This window comes from Colletotrichum navitas, assembly GCF_030913465.1.
Source record: "Colletotrichum navitas strain CBS 125086 chromosome Unknown LY79scaffold_42, whole genome shotgun sequence".
Classification (NCBI taxonomy): domain Eukaryota; kingdom Fungi; phylum Ascomycota; class Sordariomycetes; order Glomerellales; family Glomerellaceae; genus Colletotrichum; species Colletotrichum navitas.
The window spans coordinates 129,597-147,806 of NW_026850588.1; the positions used below are offsets into that span (position 1 = coordinate 129,597).

The window sequence follows — 18,210 nt, forward strand, 5'->3', positions numbered from 1 at the left end:
CCGGAGGCGACCGGGAAAGTCAATCGGTGGCCCCCGGCGGGCCGGAGTCTATAAACCCTTGCGCGGGGAGGGACATTGCCTCCCGTCCGGGTACCGATCTCCTTCCCCATTCCATCCACCTCACTGCGCACAGCCCCAAAGCTGCTGGGAATTGATTGGGGTCATGGAGAACGGTTGAGACTGATTCAACTACAAGTGGACTCCTTGGCTCAGGGGGACTATATCAAGTTATCGATTGCGTGTAATCGGTCTGCTGCACGTCCGAGCACCTGTCAGTCTACGTCCCACAACGATGGTTGCAGCGACAGGCCTTTTCTTTGCAGCATACAGAGTAATAGTCTGCCCCGTTTCCAGCTTAGCACCACCAGTGAGCGATGTGGATGCCACGTGCCCTAGAGCGTTCTCAAAAGACTAGTCTCGAATGGAACCAATCTGCGAGATTCTATGGTCCTAATTTCCGGGAATCCGGACTTATGCGGGTGCTGTAGCCTGTGCCACCGCTCCGCCTTTCCTGCGCTTATGCTGCAGGGGCTCTTGGCTACACAGTAGATCGGAGCTGGTTCCAGTTCGGGCCGCCAAGGAGCATGCCGTCGACTATCATCGGCTATTTCCCCGTGTGGGCTGTCGATGAGAGCCCTGCTAGTCCGGTTGAAGCGCTGATAGAGCCCCTGTTCGGGGGTTCTCATGAGAGTGTCACCGTCCACCAGAGGTGCGTAATCTGAGGGGATGGCGTCTCATCGGCCCAAGCAAGGGATGAACTAGTGTCGTGCCCTAGAATTCTTTACGATGATGGCGACAATCACCGAGGGCTGGACCTGAATGGGCTGCCACATAGAGGATCGGGAATGGGCTGGCTGCCACATGGAGGATCGGAAATATCTGCAAGCAAGAACGCCATCGATTTCATTTATGAAGGGATGTTCATCCGGATCCATGGGGATCCCCCCCCCCCCCCCTCTCGAGATTGAAGCACCTACCAACCAAACATGGCCTCCTTTCTTCGTCTCGTGTTAGCCATGGCCCTTGGCGTTCTCGCCGTACAGGCGCAGCAAACAGCCTCCAACAGCAACAAGCCTAGTTATCCGGCCTGTGCCGTGAGTTATCCCTTATTATTGCTTTTTCTTACGTCTTCAGCGCTGGAGTTTTCCGCACAGGAACCTATGCAGATCAGAAGCTACGGGAAACTAGCGAGTTTAACTAATGGCGTACTCATCTCTCCCAGACGAAATGCATCGCCAGCGCTTTCCGCGGTGGCCTCTGTGCTCCCACGAACCAGACTTGCATCTGTACCGATGAGCAATTTCAGCTCAACGTTACTCTTTGCGTGTCAGCTACCTGCACTATAACCGAATCTCTTGGTAGGTCTTCTGCGCCTCTTATAACGACGAGGAGCTTCGACGTCTAATCACAAACAAACACGCAGCTACCAAGAATGCCAGTCTTACGAACTGCGGTGCCCCCGTGCGCAACCGGGCTGAGGGATACGTGGTCTTGTCCATCATCATGGCTGTCATGGCGGCAATCTGCGTCTCGGGTCGTTTCGCGTACAAAATCTTCTTCGCCGGCCTCGACATCGGCTGGGATGACTGGTTCGTCCTGGCGACGCTGATCGCCGCCATGCCGAGCATCATCATCACCGTCCACGGCACGACCGCCAACGGCCTGGGCAGGGACATCTGGACGCTTCATCCGCAGCAGATCACCAACGTGCTCTTCTACTTCTACCTTATGGCGTGGCTGTACTTCCTGCAGGCCGCTCTGGTGAAGCTCGCCATCATCTTCTTTTACATGCGCATCTTCCCGGCTCGAGAAGTGCAGCGCATTCTCTGGGGAACGGCCATCTTTATCATTGCATGGGGTTTGGCTTTCGTCCTCACCGCTGTTTTCCAATGCAAACCGATCCATTACTTCTGGACTAAGTGGGATGGGCTGCACGAAGGCAGTTGCGCGGATGCCAATGCCGTCAGTTGGTCGAATGCCTCAATCAGCATTGCCTTGGATCTTTGGATGCTGGCGATTCCGCTCTGGCAATTGAGGTCTCTAAAGCTCCATTGGAAGAAGAAAGTCGGCGTGGTGCTAATGTTTGTCATTGGCACATTGTGAGTTCATCTGTCTTCCAACACCGGCCGAGTGTCAGCTAACGCTCGACAAGTATGACTGTCGTGAGCATTATTCGCCTGCAATCACTTGTTGATTTTGCAAAGGGACACAATGCCACAATGGATTTCTTGGACGTCAGTGTATGGAGCACGATTGAAGTATCCGTGGGCATCATGTGCGCATGCCTGCCCTCTATGCGAATGATCCTCGTGAAGATGTTCCCATCCATGTCTGGATCGACGCTCCGGAGCAAGGGAAGACAGTACTACAAGCAGTACGGCAGTGACAACAGGTCAAGAACAGTGGAAAGCCATCCACGCACCATCGGCGTCGTCTCGGTAAACAGGAACGACCCAGCCCCGGAAGGCGGAGACCGGCAAATCAAGTTCCAGAAAACCTTCCTTGTCTCTTACAGCGACAGTGATGAAACGGATCTTGTGCCAATGAAAGATATCCAGAGGCCAGGGAGAGCGCACCATTAAGGGGTTTGCAGACATATTATGAGATATATGAGTAGCTATCACGTATAGAACGATTTGAAATTTCATTTCTTTTGTCAATAAAAAACATGTTAGATATATTCAACGCACATTCTCTAGAGATTGCAATGTACGTAAATAATCTGGACTAGGTGTTGTTCAACGTAGCACAATTGCATCACGGTATTCCTGTCGCATCAACCGCTCTGTTCAAAAAGTTGTTTTTATCTGTAACCGACCAGTGTATCCAACACATAGCTGATCTTGGAGGAGTGCTTGGGAAGTTGGTTGTATGTTGTCTTCTGGATTATAAGCCCAATACTCCTGTGCATTCCGCGTAACTAAGATATCATCTACATAAGTAATCCTTTAGTTATTCACGGGCCACAAGTGGCTTTGCAGGGTTTTCAACTCAATGCCTCGGGGTATCATTAGTTATGTATTATGTATGCACATTGCATGAACAATGCATCTGCTGCTGGCTTGTGCGTCTTCTGTATGCCTCTGATTAGGGTGTCGAACACTGAAAGCCGGAAAGAAATCATTCAACCCTGCCCCTTTTCAGTGAACTGATGCAGAGGTGCCTCCTTTCCGGACCATAAACGAGCCATATAGTGAAGGTTCAGACAACGCACGTACAACGAGTCTTACTGAAGGTGGTCAATATGACCCGTTCTTGCCCGCCAATTTCTGTCCACAGCGTTCTAGAAACTTTGAATCTGGGTTCTGCTGGGAATGGAGTGTTTCATGATACATTGAGGATGAGATTCCTCGATTCGAGGTGTATATCGGACTTGGCTTGATTTCGATGACAGAAGGAATGGCTACTTTGAGATGATATCCCACAATGAGATTGAAATGCCGCTCAGCCACTTCGCGATTCGTTTGCACCTTCTCCAGATCCTGTTTCAGAGCCTTATTCAATCCAGATAAATATCTCCTGTTGTTGTAAGGACTATAGATGGGTTGATGCATCAACAAGACGTGGTTGTAAAAGGCATTAATTCTCTAAGTCTAGTGGTCTAGCTGGCTGGAAACGTAGCCAGTTATATCGAGCTTCTGGCAACTAACTCATGCGTACGAATATGGTCGGATTAGTGTTCTAACACCTGTACTAATTATCCGAGGATTTCAGTATTTTCTGTTCATTTGTTCCAGAAATTCGTCTGGCGTGATTCTTTTATGATTACCCACAGCTCTGACGTATAGCCGTATACACTGACAAGTGAGAGGGCTGTCTCAGAAGACGGTTTGTCATCTCCTAGAGAATTCAAAGGACTTACAGGTACCTGAAGAGACATGGGAGTTAGCTGTATAATAGGGGAGAAAGAAGGAGGGGATAGTGGACTTGAATCACCTCCTGACCCTCTTCCAGGCTCAGAGCAGCCCTTAAACATACATATACCTCTCTAGGTAGTTAATTGTCTTATCCGCCGGTTTCTTCTTCTGGTCCAGCATCCCGTTGGTCTGTGACTCTTCAGATTCTCGATGTATTCATTATAGTAGATAGGAGTTCAAAGACGCTATAGCACTGAATATGCGGGATAATCAGATATATCAGCGGTTTCCTATTGCTGTTTCTTTTTGTCCATGTTTTATTTTAGGCAAAACTCACCCAAAGAAATTTTCACCAGCTATAGCGTCAACTATGAGTTCTACATGTAACACTTAGGAGGGAATGTACACAGAAGGGCCGTCATTATTTCAGTTCTCGAAGCGTGTTAAAATACATCTATTGTTGTTTGAATGTAGCCTGTCAAGTTTCCTTACACGTGCTCTGCGTGAGTTGCGTTTTGTTTCTCCCCATCGTGGACATTGTGAATACGCTCAGCCAGCGCCACAGCATTCCTAGGCAAATTCTTCTCGACTTTCACTGGATCCCAGATACTCTTTGACTGAATAAAGATGTCATCGATCTCCTCCAAAGTACGACCCTTGGTCTCTGGGTAAAAGAAGAATAGAACTACGAAAGTAAAGAGAGTGATGCAAGAATAGACAATGTAGTATCTGTAACCAATGTTTTCCATGGCATGAGGGGACACTTCAGCAACAAGGAAGTTGAATAACCAGTTGGCGCAGGCACTGATGGCGGTGACCTGGGCACGAATATTTAGAGGCGCTATCTCAGCAGCATACATAAAAGGCAGAAGGAAAAGACCGACGGGGAAGAAAAACATGGCAACGAAGTAGAAGAAGATGGCGGCTTCAGCAGCAGACTTGTCGGCCCGATCGGACATAAGACCTGCAAGTGAAGTCTGAGCAACGCACATGCCCAAAGCACCAGCCATGAGCAGCTTTCGACGACCAAACTTGTCAATGAGTACAAGAGCAAACCCGGCAGAAATGAACTGCCAGACCTGTATGCACGCAGAAAAGATGCGAGATTCGGTAGGCGAGTAGTTGAGTTGCTGCTCGAAAATGGTTGTGGAATAGAAGGTGACAATGTTTATGCCAGACATCTGAGCAAGAACGGCGAGACCAACAGCGAGTGCGGCACGGTGAAATTGGCGCTCAGGTCCCATAGCAAATACGGATCCAGCCTGGTGCTGCTCCTCTACGTAAGCGTCGCGGATGAGGGAAAGCTCCTCGTTGATGACCTCGGAGTCTTCCGGGAGGCCCTCGAGAGCAGCCATGACCTTCTTCGCATCCTCAAAGCGCCCCTGTTTGATGAGCCAACGAGGGGACTCGGGTAGTAACATGACGAGAGAGGTGATGATGATGGCGAATAAGCCCTGGAAGGCGATGGGAAAGCGAAAGTTCACTTGGTTGTTTTCGACGAAGTAGAGGCCGAACTCCATCCACGAGGCAACCACAATGCCCCCAATGGCGAAGAAGCCCTGCAGAAGCACACGGCGACCACGTTCTTTAGCACTAGAGCACTCGGACACCCACATAGGGACGGTAGCAGTAAAGGCACCGACCCCGAGACCTGTGGCGGAGAGAGGGAAGATCCGCCAGTCAGCAAGGTTTGCACTTGCGAGGTTGCCCATACAGCAGATCAGGAACTAGGAGCTGACAAACCTGTGATGATTCTGGAAGCAATGAGCTGGCCGAGAGAGAACGAGCTGCTCTGTATCACGACACCAATAATGACGATGCATCCGGCAATGAAGATGGTGCGACGACGACCGATAACGTCACCAATGAAAGCGCAAGACAGCGCTCCAATCGCGCACCCAACTTCGTAAATGGCCACGGCAGTACCTGGAAGAGAAGCAAAACACTCGATTAGCCGCCATTATGTCGCAAAGGGATCCAGAAGCAAAGCTGAAAAAGACAACAAATGCGTGCGTACCCTCAATATCGGCGTTCTTCAACTGGGGAAACTGGTGTCTGAAGGTATCCAGGGTCAGTAGACCGTTCATGACGGCTTGGTCGTAGCCCTGGAGAGCGAAGGCCGTGGCTGCGACTATACTCAGTGTGATACTGAGGGACTTTCCCCGAAGGCCAAAGTACGACATGGTGGGCTGATTCTGCACAGTCTGGGCGGAAACTCGTCTTTGCCAGCATAAGTTTACTCGAGAAGAGAAGGTGGAAAGGAACAAGCGGCGAGAGTCAATTAAATGGTCCCGGCAAGGAAGAAGGTGAAAAAAGTAAGTCTCTTCTCTCTTTTCCTTGTCCCTTATTTGGAGTAGCTCACACGAAGACCAGAACGCGGGCGGAGGGTAACATCATTATATATCTATACTTCGCCCCAGCTCTACGGAGAATCCAGAGAACCAAACTTGTTTTTCCGTGTTGGCGCGCTGCGTGGTCTGCATGACCTCCGGTTAACACGGCACGGTAGACAACGCAGATCCATCGGTATTTCCCGGACCTAACAAGAAAAGGAGGTACTCCTATTCGATCCCCCATCTTTCCCCGCTAGCCACTACCGCTTCATATCATTTATACCCCGGATTACTCCCGCCTTATACGCTATCTAGTACAGAACCCATCCCCTGGCAAATAGTTACTTTGGGGTGGTACCCAATAGTGCTCTAGAAGCAACTCATTGAGCAGTACTTCTCTGGCCGTATAGCCATGGAACTCGCTTTAAAATATGAGTATTGATAATCTCCGGTGTACAGTTATATAGCAAGATTGCTCAGACCAGTCACTCTATATCAAAGTACCAGACGTACTGTGGGTCACAGCCTATGCGTGAAGCGCATTTGGTACCCTAGCGGTGAGGAAGAGAGAAAAGGTTCACTTTGCGTGTTGCTGGACGAAACATGCAGGTCTATCTTCTAACTCTTCTACCTGCGAAACATCTCGACAATGCACCGAGGAAAGACTAGTAGAGAGGAGGTGAAAGTGAAATAGCAACACGCAACCCGTGGGAGGTTCCGTACGGATGAGATTGAGGCAGAGCATACTTAATTGAGATTCGGGGACGAACAAATTGGTGAACACTAGATTGGGGCACCGTACACAGTAGCCAGAAGCGTCCATGAAGCGGAGAACTTGGAAGTTGTCGGAGACAGGTCTGTCTCAGAGCACACAAGCGTATGTGGCTTCGCTGGAAGCCGCTGCACATAAGTCAAAGCACCCGCTTTCCGATCACCCCCACTTGGCGATCACCTATTTCCCACCAAAATACACTAAAATACACCAAAACTACTCCTTTTTACTATAGCTATAACAGTATAACCTTAGCTTCTCTAATTCTATAAAAATTCCTATAGTTAGTTAAATACTTACTTTTATTATACTAGGTTTTTTTACTTTATTCTTATTAGTATAACTTAAGATATAAGGTTTTATATAAAGATATACTAAAATACTAGTAAATTATTATTAGCTATAACTTAGTATTTACTAGTAGTATAAGCTTAAAACTTTATAAATAGCTATATTATCTACTATATTAAGTAGTTATATTTTTTATATAAAATATATAGTCTTATATAAGCTTATATAAGTAAGTTAAAATTTCTCTAAGAAAAGTTTCTTAGTAAATTTTATATTTAAGTATATACTATAGTATAACTAGTATAGTCTATAGTATAAGCTAGTAAATATATACTTTATACTATAAAGTAACTATATAAAATATTATAGGTTTTTTTACTTTATAATTCTAAAGTTATATAGATTTTTATACTGTTAAGGAATACTAGTAAAATATACTAAAACCTTAACATTTTTACTACTTTAGCTTTAAGTAGCTAATACTTTACCTATACTTAGTAAAAAAATTATATAACTAGTATATAAACGTTTTATATAATTATCTATATATAATAATTTTCTTAGAATTATTAAGACTAGGGTTATATAGTTAAAGCTATAGTAAAAAAGAGCAGTTTTGGTGTAAATAGGTGATCGCAAAGTGGGGGTGATTGGAAAGCGGGTGCTTTGACTTACCTCGCCTCGTAAGCGCAAGTCATCCAGAGTACAGGCCTTGGCCACCTATCTCAACAATGTGTCAGCCAGGGCAAACACAGAGGTGCTTTCAAGTACTCTGAGCACTATCGTCCTGCCAGTGGAGGAGACCAAATCTCATCGTACAACGCACCATAGGCCAATGACCGACTGCAACGTTCAACAAGCTCGTCAATGCCGACAAAACGACTGCTCCTTGGATATTGGGTTTCATGATCACAATTGGACGAGAGAAGCTAACTTGATGGGAGCCAAATTTTAAGTGCGTCTAACCTCCCCATTTGCCCCTCTGATGAAATAGACTGAATAACCCGGCAAGACTTTTACCCACCCTCCATCCTTGGGCATGCCGAACCAAACGCCCCCTTCGCATTTCTTTTGGTATGCACGGTCGCAATTGCTCCAATGGATTGTTTGGCCAGCGCCCTTAATTTCATCAGTGCTTTCTTCCTTACTGGCTGCATTGAAAGCTTCCTGGTCGAACGGGTGTGCTTCCTGCTACTTGTTAGTTGCGTCGCGTCTGGCTCCCTGATCGATAAGCACTTCTACCATTGCTAGTAATTTCTCTTGAGGCGGAGTGCGAGTTCGCTGGACATGAGTACGTCAGAGCTTCTGCAAATTTATTTGCACTGCTGAAAGTCGGGTTTTCATAGTCGGATCTCCATATAAAATCTAACTTGTTCCAGGTGACATTGCACGTGACCAAGTTTGATAATATTTCGAGATACAAGACGAAAGTAATCCCGCTCCATTGCAATACTGCGAAACATTATCAAGATCCCGTTATAAACTCAACTGCTCTTCGTCCCATTCTTAGTATGTGTGCTTCTGGTACCACTCCGTCTTTTCTCCATATTTGCCCATTATCTCCCAAGGGCTTTCGCCCATTTCTTTCTTCAATGACAAGAATGCTGCGTACCATTGACTCGTTTCAATTGCAGAAGATATCGCACTTCTTCATCTTTCGGCTGCCGTGTAAGCTTAAACGTACACCAACCTGCAAACGCTATGTTAAGTAGGAAACGCAAAGTGCTACACGTTATGCACGCCGCAGACTTGGCGACTTGGACTGCTGACTGACGTCGGATATTACGAGCCGGTCAAGAGGAAGCTATACAGCGTGAGGTTGACCGATACATAATAATCGAGGGTCTGCCCCCGAAAAACAAGCCGCTTCAAGAATTAGTAAAATATGGAGCATTGGTATGATCAGTCATCGTCTTTTGTGAGACTTGTTGAGGCCAGTCAGTTTGAACGCGTGGCCAAGTCTCCGAAAAAAACTGTGATCAACGGCCATTACACCTATAGCTTGAGGCAACAACATTGCGTCCCTCCACGGACAGATCTTGAGAGTGGCATGGTATCTGGGCATTGTTAGCACAAACAGTGGCAACAACTGTCCTAATATGGAAAGGTAGTAGGACGGTACGGTACCTTACGGTGGAGACTTCAGACGATACATATTTTATATTAGACTCCACCAAAGGAAAGGGTTAAAAGCTTAGTATTAAGCATCTTTGCACTACATATAATGGATCCAAGCTCAAACAGTAATGGAGCGTGCAACACTGGTTGTACTTGATTTCCGATGACTCCCCGTGGCTCTGTGGTATTAAGCACTGAATATAACTTGAACCTCGAAGTTGATTTTCACACTGCCCTTGCCGGGAGGAAAGAATCAAAGAAATATGGCGCTTCGAGTCTTACATATACATGTACCGTCGGTGGACGCTAGTAGTTCATTTAGGGAAGGTGCTAGACCATCGGCAAGGTGTTAAGGCCACTGCAGTTTAGCCCGTTGAAGCTAGTGGATTGTCTAGATCATCCAAGAGACTGTAGCTTAGGGGGGTTTTGGTCTTGATTCAAGGCTGGACTGATGGTTTCGAGAGACGCAAGATATGATGTTTAAGCTGATAGCTGGGGCTTCGTTCTCATAGTCAGCAGCGATCGCCGATGATGATGTCTGACAGAATTTTCTGCGAGGCTGATTGCCTCCTGTACGGTTTCGGAACAGCGACATATTATACTCGGCGCTGCCAAGATATATCAGATGGGAGACAACAATCGTAGACCATAACGTAAGTCACATATTACACAAAGAGAAGGAAAATAAACCAGGCCACCTAGTGTGATACGGATAACCCTTTCAGTAACGGAATTCGACACATTGCCCCCAACGGGTAAGTAACAGCTTGACCTTTATTCGACAGAGCGTGAACTAAGGGCGGAAACCACTAGAAACGTACCTGCATATTATACCGCTAACAGATTCTCTGGATCTACTATATGTTATGTGTCCAAGTGACATGCTCATCTCGCCCACCCGGCCTTGAGGCGGTGGGTGATTTGTCTGTACCCGAATAGTTTAGTGGAAATATATTAGAGAAAATCAGACTTTGGGGGTAGGAGAAGAGATCGGAATTTAAGAGGGTGTGGCAAAACACGTTGCCTTAGTACCTCCCTCGGATTAAGGATAAACATGCCTAGACAGGCATATTCGAACCCGTATTGTCACTGGTATCACAGCCACAGACATATGCTTTATCGTCATTCGGATTCCCATGATTCATGAGTATAATGGTGTGTATAACTAATGTACCATGCGGCATGTTTTGGATGCTTTCTGTCCGGGGCAGATCATCTTGCTGGGTGAGTTTTCTACAGCTTTGTTTTAGTGCATTGGCATGCTGCAACGTTGGGAGGCTCATGTAGGTACTCAGGCTCGGCCTGGCTGCTTCTCTATACATGTTTGTGCTGACGGCGCACCATACCGGATGGGGACGACGAACATAAGATAAGAAGGACAGCCAAGCCTGCCTTGTGGGCTACGTATTGGAGGTGTTACGGCCAATCTTTTGTGTTTCCCAGGCCCCCCTCCTTTTCATTGCTGGGAAAACGGGTAGCTTGTCCTTGGCGTCCCTCTGAAGGGGGCCCAGCTGCAACCCAAACCACAGGAACGAGCCTCACGGTACCGAAACCCCGGTAGGAGTCTGCTTCCTGCGACGCAGTGAGATACAGGGTGTATGAACCCCCGGCGCCAACGATGCGGATAAGAACGCACGGGGTCGTGCAGAAGACTCCCAGAAACAGAAAAACTGCGTAGCAGCGAGCGTGACGCGAGGCCAAGTATAGAGACGAACAATGCAGACAATGGGATATCGAGCTGCGGCGATTTGGGGATGCGATTGGTGACACCCAGATTGTTGCACGCGACACAAAGACCGTCGCACGTTGACGAGAAACCGCATGCGCCACTGCTGCCGCCCCCCTTCCTCAGCCGCACATAAACACTCAAGGTGCTACTCCCACCAACAAACACATGGACCACGGCATGAGCCATTTAGCATGGGCATCTGTGCAGCCTTGCCAACGTAAGAATACCACCGAGATCAACCCAGCGCCGGGTTCGTTTCCAAAGAACCGCGGAACAAACGACGATGGATGCTGGCTCAAGCCCGGCAGCCCATCAGGCCCAGGGTCCAGGAATAGCCTCGTGCGCTGCTAGCCGCTTCGCGACATGGCAGGTTTCATACGACGCGGCACAGTTTTCTTTCTACAGCCAGTCGGTGTTCTGAATAGCGTTGGCTCCCCCCTGTAGACGAGTCAGACCGAACCAACTCGACAACCACGCCGACTCGACGACAAGTTACTTTTTTCGATGTCGGGGACGGCTGCAGCGACGACGAGAAGCGCCGACCGCTCAACGGTGCGGGCATTTCGCGTGATGGGAAGACGCGCCGTTGCAGACCTTTTTGCTGTCCGAGGTGGCGCACGAATCGGAGCGCGATGCAAGAAGGACGCATGACCCCCGCCCTCCTCTTTCTCTCTCTCTCTCTTTCTCTTTCTCACTCATTCCCCGGATGCGAAATGAAACGAAACTAGAGCGAGCCTATCTGGTGAAGAGTGAAGACTGCAGGTGCCCGTGACTAGTGCGGTGTCCTGTTCTTGCCGCCGCCCGTCCAGACCGTCGGGAAGCATCCAACTAGAAAAAGGGAGAAAAAACACAATGGTGCACCAAGTAATTACGCTAACCTATCCACGGCCGGCGGAAAGGAGCCAATGGTGGAGTTCTCACCGCGCTTTAGCCTAAAGATGACCACAATTGGCCAGCGACAACGGTTGGTCGCCGTCGAAGTTGCGCGTTGGTCCGCGTGCAGGCACACGCATGCAAGGGCAATGCTATCAATTAACGATATCCTTGAAACAAGATTGCTGACCTCGGGGCGGCGGTAGCGGGTAGAAACTCGGGTTCGGTGGTCGGCCTAGTGCTCACCGAGATGCGGATGGGGAAAGCAGGCTAGATTGGCAAATTTACGCCTCTTTTGTTTTTTCTTTTCGTGTTTATTCTCTTCAATCGGGGACGACTCGGCCGGATCCATCAAGGAGAGAAAGACCTGAGTATCCGTAAAACACCCGAATACCACGTGCCTAGGTCCAATAATGATTGCAGGTCACATTACCATCGTGCAAAGCACATGTGAACCATTTCAAGCCATGACAAGCTGGCCCCCCGGTCCCAGCCCATTGCAACTCCGTGCAAAGTAATGGTGAGCTTACGTAGTATTAGGCCCGAAATTACGAATACATCCCGACCCTTGCACATTGGAACATATATCATCTCCTCCTATTGGAGCGCGTCCACGTGCAGGTGCAGGAGGATTCTCTGCCGGGCTCGCTCCATTGGGGCCCGATATCCGACGCTAACGAGGAACGGAGGCGGGGTTACTCTGGGGTTTTACGGGGAGTTGTGGAGCGCCTTTGCGGGGGGCGGGCGGGGAAGAGGATTGGGGGAGGATGGGGTTAGCGGGGAAACACAGTTGTACGGCACAGCTATGCATGGGTTCACCCCAAGCTGGGGCAGGATTCACATCCCAGTTCCTGTCGTCCGTTTGTTTCCATGTGTAGTGGTTGCATTGGGTTGGAGACAGAGAGGGACGGAGAGGGACAAAGAGAGACAGAGAGGGACGGACAGAGAGAGGAGGGGGGGGGGGGGGGGGGGGAGAGTCAGAGACGAGACTGGATAAGCGAGAAAGACAAGACTTTTAATAACATGCAGCCCAGCTCCAGCTCCGTTTTTTTTTTCTGCGTCCTTATCTTCTCTCTGTGTCCTCCTCCTTCACTTCATCCTTCATTCCATCCCTCTCTCTCCCCCTCCCTCTCCCCCCCCCCCATCTCCCCGAGGTTCAGCAAACATGAGCAACCAGACCGACTCCAAGCCGCCCGGCGAAGACCCCACAAAGGTCGAGTCCTACACCGCCGACGTCAACCATGTCTCCGAGGTCGACGAGAAGGCCAAGGCCGCCGACTTCAAGGCCGACGCCATCGAGGCCGAGCAGGCCGAGCAAAACATGGGAGTCCTCGAGGCCGTCAAGCTCTACCCCATGGCCTCCCTCTGGGCCTTCACCATGTCCACCACCATTGTAAGCTTGCTTCCGACCCCCCCGCCCCCAACCACTTCTCCACCGAGTTGCCGCTGACAAGCATGCGACGCCTACCAGATCATGGAGTCGTACTGCGTCTTCCTCATGGGCGCCTTCGTCGCCATGGACCAGTTCAAGGAAGAGTTTGGTGTCCTCGACAGGGAAGGCAAATATCAAATCGAGGCCTCGTGGCAGTCCGCCCTCCAGGTCGGCGGCCCCCTCGGCGCCATCATCGGCGTCTGCCTCGCCGGTCCCATCTCCAGCCGCATCGGATACCGCTGGGCCACCATCTCCGGCCTCATGCTCCTCAACGCCTTCATCTTCATCTTCTACTTCGCCAACTCCCTCGCCGTCATGTTTGTTTCCCAGCTTCTCGAGGGCATTCCCTGGGGCATCTTCATTGCCAACGCCCCCGCCTACTGCTCCGAGATCGTCCCCATGAGGCTGAGAGCCCCTGCCACCCAGATGCTCCAGATGTTCTGGGCCATTGGCGCCATCATCGTCGGCGGTGTCTGCTACGTCTACGAGAGCAAGAGTGACTCGAGCGCATGGAAGTTTGTGCCCCTCCCCTTCCTGACCGTCATTGACACCTGCCTGACAAGGAGTGAAACAGGGTACCTATCGCCCTTCAATGGATGTTCCCCACACCCCTCGCCATCCTCCTCTTCATCGCCCCCGAGTCCCCTTGGTGGCTGGTTCGCAAGGGACGCCTCGAGGAAGCCGCAAAGTCCGTCCGCCGCCTCGGCCGCTCAACGGACCGCACGAGCATCGACGAGTCCATTGCCATGATGCGCCGTACCATCGACAACGAGAAGAGCGTCAAGGATCCCAGCTACGCAGAGCTGTTCAAGGGCACTGACAGATACCGCACCCTCATTGTCTGCGGTGTCTACGCCGCCCAGAATCTCACCGGTAACCTCATCGCCAACCAGGCCGTTTACTTCTTCAGACGTGAGCTTCGCCCGTTTAACTCCCATTAGCTGATGTTTCATCTGGGCTAACGCATACTAAACAGAGGCTGGCATCGGCTCTAACCTCGCCTTCGCCCTCGGTCTCATCACCTCCGCCCTTCAGACCATTTTCGTCATGCTTTCCTGGATCCTCACCACCTACCTCGGCCGACGCACCATCTACGTTTGGGGCTCGCTGATCAACGTCGGCTTCCTGATCGCCCTCGGCATCGCCGGTTCCGTCGGCGATTCCGACGCCGCCTCTTTGGCCATGGCCTCGCTGGGTCTCATCGTCTCGGTCGGCTTCACGCTGGGACCTGCCCCCGCTTCGTGGGTCATCATTGCCGAGACGTCGGCTATCCGCCTCCGCCCCCTTACCACCGGTATCGGGCGTGCGGCTTACTACGCCGTCAACATCCCTTGCATCTTCCTCGCAACCTACATGCTGAACCCGACGGTATGATGCGCCCTCCCATCCGCCTTTCCCCTCTTTGTCCGAAAAGTCCTGCAATAAGCAATCAAATTTACTAACATTACATTGTTTAGGGCGTCGACCTGGGCGGCAGGTGTGGCTACGTCTGGGGTGCAACCGGTTTCGTCTGCTTCGTCATATCATACATCTGGTTGCCGGAGATGAAGGGCCGGTCCTTCCGTGAGATCGACATCATGTTCAAGCGACGCATCCCGGCTCGTAAATGGAAGGATACCGTTATCGACATTAACGATGACGAGTAGATGGGGGCTGCGGCTTTTGTGCTAAGATTAGGTCCTTGACCAAACCAGAGTATACAGGCTCGACTAATGAGTGATGCATTCAAAGCAACCCCAGCTTGAGGGATATTTAAGAGAGAAATGGGGGTAAAGTGAAAGCGTGAAAGCGTATGTCATCAGAATTTCCGACGTCCGCTTCCTGACCCAGAAAGAGGGCAAAGTTTTGGCATAGTAATGTCCAGCAGCAAGAGTCTTTACCATATACCAATACAATCACGCGGTTGCCAACAGTCTAATAGCAGTTTTGTCTACAATGTATCTGGCTCACCTCGACCACGCCGCTCAGCTCACGTTGCGAAGCCTCCGGGCGGCAGGTAGTCACGGGTCCTGGTGGCTGCAAGGGGGTGTGATCTCATGGCAGCAGTCGTCATCCAACTGGACCTACCTCAGGATAGGGTATTCGTATATTCAGGGTTGCGCCAAGTGGTCTTTTCGAACCATTTGTGGCTGATGTTGTCTTGAGTCGAGACGTTCTGTGCCATCTTTCCACCGTCATGCCGACATCAACTTGGAGATGTGAACCAGGACTAGAGGCCTGTCTCACCACAACTGCGGCATGAACTGCCGAGTCAAGCGACGGAAGACTTCGGAAAAATGAGGGTTATGCCGAGTAATGAATAGGTTAAAAACTGCATCGAATCAGATCTTTTAGACACACCATGAGGACCTTCAAGATCCTACCGATGCGAGTTAGCAAATGAGGTATACCAGCATCGCAGCATACAAGATAGCAGATAGAGCAAAGGACACATATTCAGAGAGAGATTCCAGCTTTCCGTTCTGGTATCTTTGTTCATGCAGTGTCATGGTGATAGGGGAAGATCCTCAGATGATTATCTTTCGGACAAACCTATCCAGATGTGGTAAAGTTGCCGGCGCCAACCATCGTGGCTTGCTGGTGGTGCTAGGCCCAAACAGGAAGAGTAAAGTAACAAAACAACGACGGAAGTGAATGAACATGCATTTCCCTGCATCGTTAATAGGACTAACACCAAAAGAACAAAGTGACGAGTTCATCATGAACTAGATTCTAATGCTGACCGCGGGCCCAGGCTCTGGAAAGACTCAAACGAAACCCGCTCGATCTATTGGATGTTGGTGAAATTTTGGTACATGGGACTACTGAAAGTCTCTCAGGCCATTTAACTCATAACATCTGTCCAAACCTATTCGGCCCTGCCGTCTTTGATATATCCGTCTCTCTAGAGGGTTCAAACTGGGTCTATATAGTCCTTTTGCATGATTCAAAGTCAAATTTTCACCAAATCGTCTCTTCCGTCTTGGCGAGGCTCTTTACATCCTTGCCGTCACCTCATGCGTGCGTGTGAACCGCATTGCCAACACGCAGGCAAACCCCGCCATCGCCATAGCTCCGGCGTAGTACGCAGCAGGCCTGAAGTTTTCCAGGCCGTCGGCGCCTCCCGATAGAGAGTAGAGCCCGGAAGCGATCGGCGTGCCCTGATTGGCGGTCAGAAAAAGAAAGAAAGAAAGAAAAGAAGAAGAAGGAGAAGAAAAAAAAGCTGCACATGCGGCCGAAAAGGGCGATCCGACTTACGAAGAAGAATCCGCAAAACCATGTGGTCCAAATCACCGGAATGATGCTGAGTGTATTTTCGGCGCCAAACGTGGCACCGACGGCGATGGGCGTCAGGCTGAAAAAGGCACCGCAGCCGACGCCGTTGAAGACAAGATAGACGGCGAAGATGCCGATGGACGAAGACAGGGGCCATACGACGAGAGAGCTCAGGCTCATGAAGAGCATGCAGATCGCCAGGCTCTCCACGGGGCCCAGCAGCGTGTCCGCGACCCAACCCGCCATGATGCGTCCCAGAGTGGATGCCAGATTCCATGCCGCGAGGATTGTGATGCCGACCTCCTTGGGATAGCCCATCGACCTCGAGAATACGGGGATGAAGTAGGGCGGGATGAACAGCGGGAAGCAGGCCAAGATCGTCCCGCCCACGAGCAAGAGAAACCGCGGTTGCTTGAAGCGGTACCTAGGCCCGTTAGTCCTTGGTTCCTTTTTAGGCTCTACGGATGTTAATCTTACCACTGCAGTTGACGCGAGGCCTTCTTTCCAGAAAAAGTTCTTTGCGGCAAGAAGTACGAGGCGGGTATCGACACCCCCCAGAGGATGAAGCCAAGGATCCGAAATGTCCACGCGACGCCGAGGTCCCTTACGAGGAAGTTGGTTGCGACGCTCATGACTGCGGATCCCAGACTTCCGCCTCCAAAGACGAACCCCATAGCCAGGGCTTTGTGCCTCTTGAACAGGCTCATCGGAGCAGTCGAGACAGACTGTAGGAGAAGCCAGGTGTTAGTCGGGGAGGGGGACGCCAGGGCTCGAGGCTCCGCGGGATCGCATCCCCGAAAGCAAAAGACTCACAAAAACACACAGTCCGCCGCCGAGGCCGAAGACGAGGCCGTGCAGGAAGAACAGCGCGACAACATGCCGCGTCGCAAAGCTCGCGAGGACCTCGCCGAGCCCCATGAAGACGCCGCCAATCAGCGCCGCGAGCCGGTATCCGACCCGGCAGACGATCTTGTCCGCGACGATGCTGAAGCAGACCATGAACGACGTCGCCAGCGAGCCGACGAACGTCAGGGTCGTCAGGCTCGAGCCCGCCGTCTCGACGAGCCGGACTTGCATGATGCCCCAGGAGTAGATGACGCCGAGGTAGACGAACATTGTCAGGGACGAGGCCGCGACCGTGATCCAGGCGTTGCGGCCATCGCACGCCTCCTCTTCTGCTTTCGTCGTCGGGCCGTTGGGGACATCGTCGCTCGAGTGGTCTGTTTCGTGCCCGTCTAGGATCGAGGCCGGCGGTGCGTCGGGGTGGACGGGGTTCGCGGTACCTTTTTCGGGATCCATGGTCGCAAAAAGAAAATTCTCTCAAGCTCTTCCGGATACAAATACATTGAGAAGAATATTGGACAATCTTCTTTTTCTTCCTTTTTTTTTTCTTTCATTCCTCGGTTTTGTGCTGTGTATGCGATTCCTGAAGATTGGACATCGTATGTCGGGAACCGGCTTTCGGCCTTCGGCTTAGGTTCAGAACCGATATTGACGAGTTCCGTTGATGATTATACGACTTGCTAGTAGATCACTCTGATGCAGGGACC

At 50.5% G+C, this 18,210-nt stretch overlaps 5 protein-coding genes across 5 annotated transcripts; 2 read left to right on the forward strand and 3 right to left on the reverse strand.

The window, feature by feature from the left end:
• Positions 1-1,016: 1,016 nt before the first annotated feature.
• On the forward strand, positions 1,017-2,582 carry LY79DRAFT_670865 (CFEM domain-containing protein; the record flags this gene model as incomplete). The annotated part of the gene is made up of 4 exons (XM_060563834.1): positions 1,017-1,094; positions 1,223-1,358; positions 1,424-2,099; positions 2,153-2,582. 4 exons carry the CDS (start codon positions 1,017-1,019, stop codon positions 2,580-2,582), a joined length of 1,320 nt encoding a protein of 439 aa, XP_060412678.1.
• A 1,763-nt stretch (positions 2,583-4,345) lies between these two features.
• Positions 4,346-6,040, reverse strand: LY79DRAFT_670866 (general substrate transporter; the record flags this gene model as incomplete). Its single annotated transcript, XM_060563835.1, has 3 exons — positions 4,346-5,508; positions 5,601-5,783; positions 5,875-6,040. 3 exons carry the CDS (start codon positions 6,038-6,040, stop codon positions 4,346-4,348), a joined length of 1,512 nt encoding a protein of 503 aa, XP_060412679.1.
• Positions 6,041-7,997: 1,957 nt separating this feature from the next.
• Positions 7,998-8,605, reverse strand: LY79DRAFT_558037 (uncharacterized protein). The gene is made up of 2 exons (XM_060558153.1): positions 8,496-8,605; positions 7,998-8,441 (listed from the first exon to the last, which is right to left on the reverse strand). Exons 1-2 carry the CDS (start codon positions 8,496-8,498, stop codon positions 8,205-8,207), a joined length of 240 nt encoding a protein of 79 aa, XP_060412680.1. The 5' UTR covers positions 8,499-8,605; the 3' UTR covers positions 7,998-8,204.
• A 4,533-nt stretch (positions 8,606-13,138) lies between these two features.
• On the forward strand, positions 13,139-15,051 carry LY79DRAFT_518336 (alpha glucoside transporter; the record flags this gene model as incomplete). Its single annotated transcript, XM_060555026.1, has 5 exons — positions 13,139-13,366; positions 13,445-13,920; positions 13,980-14,317; positions 14,382-14,773; positions 14,863-15,051. 5 exons carry the CDS (start codon positions 13,139-13,141, stop codon positions 15,049-15,051), a joined length of 1,623 nt encoding a protein of 540 aa, XP_060412681.1.
• Positions 15,052-16,380: 1,329 nt separating this feature from the next.
• Positions 16,381-17,959, reverse strand: LY79DRAFT_591327 (major facilitator superfamily transporter; the record flags this gene model as incomplete). The annotated part of the gene is made up of 4 exons (XM_060561266.1): positions 16,381-16,545; positions 16,643-17,084; positions 17,138-17,385; positions 17,474-17,959. 4 exons carry the CDS (start codon positions 17,957-17,959, stop codon positions 16,381-16,383), a joined length of 1,341 nt encoding a protein of 446 aa, XP_060412682.1.
• Positions 17,960-18,210: the final 251 nt, after the last annotated feature.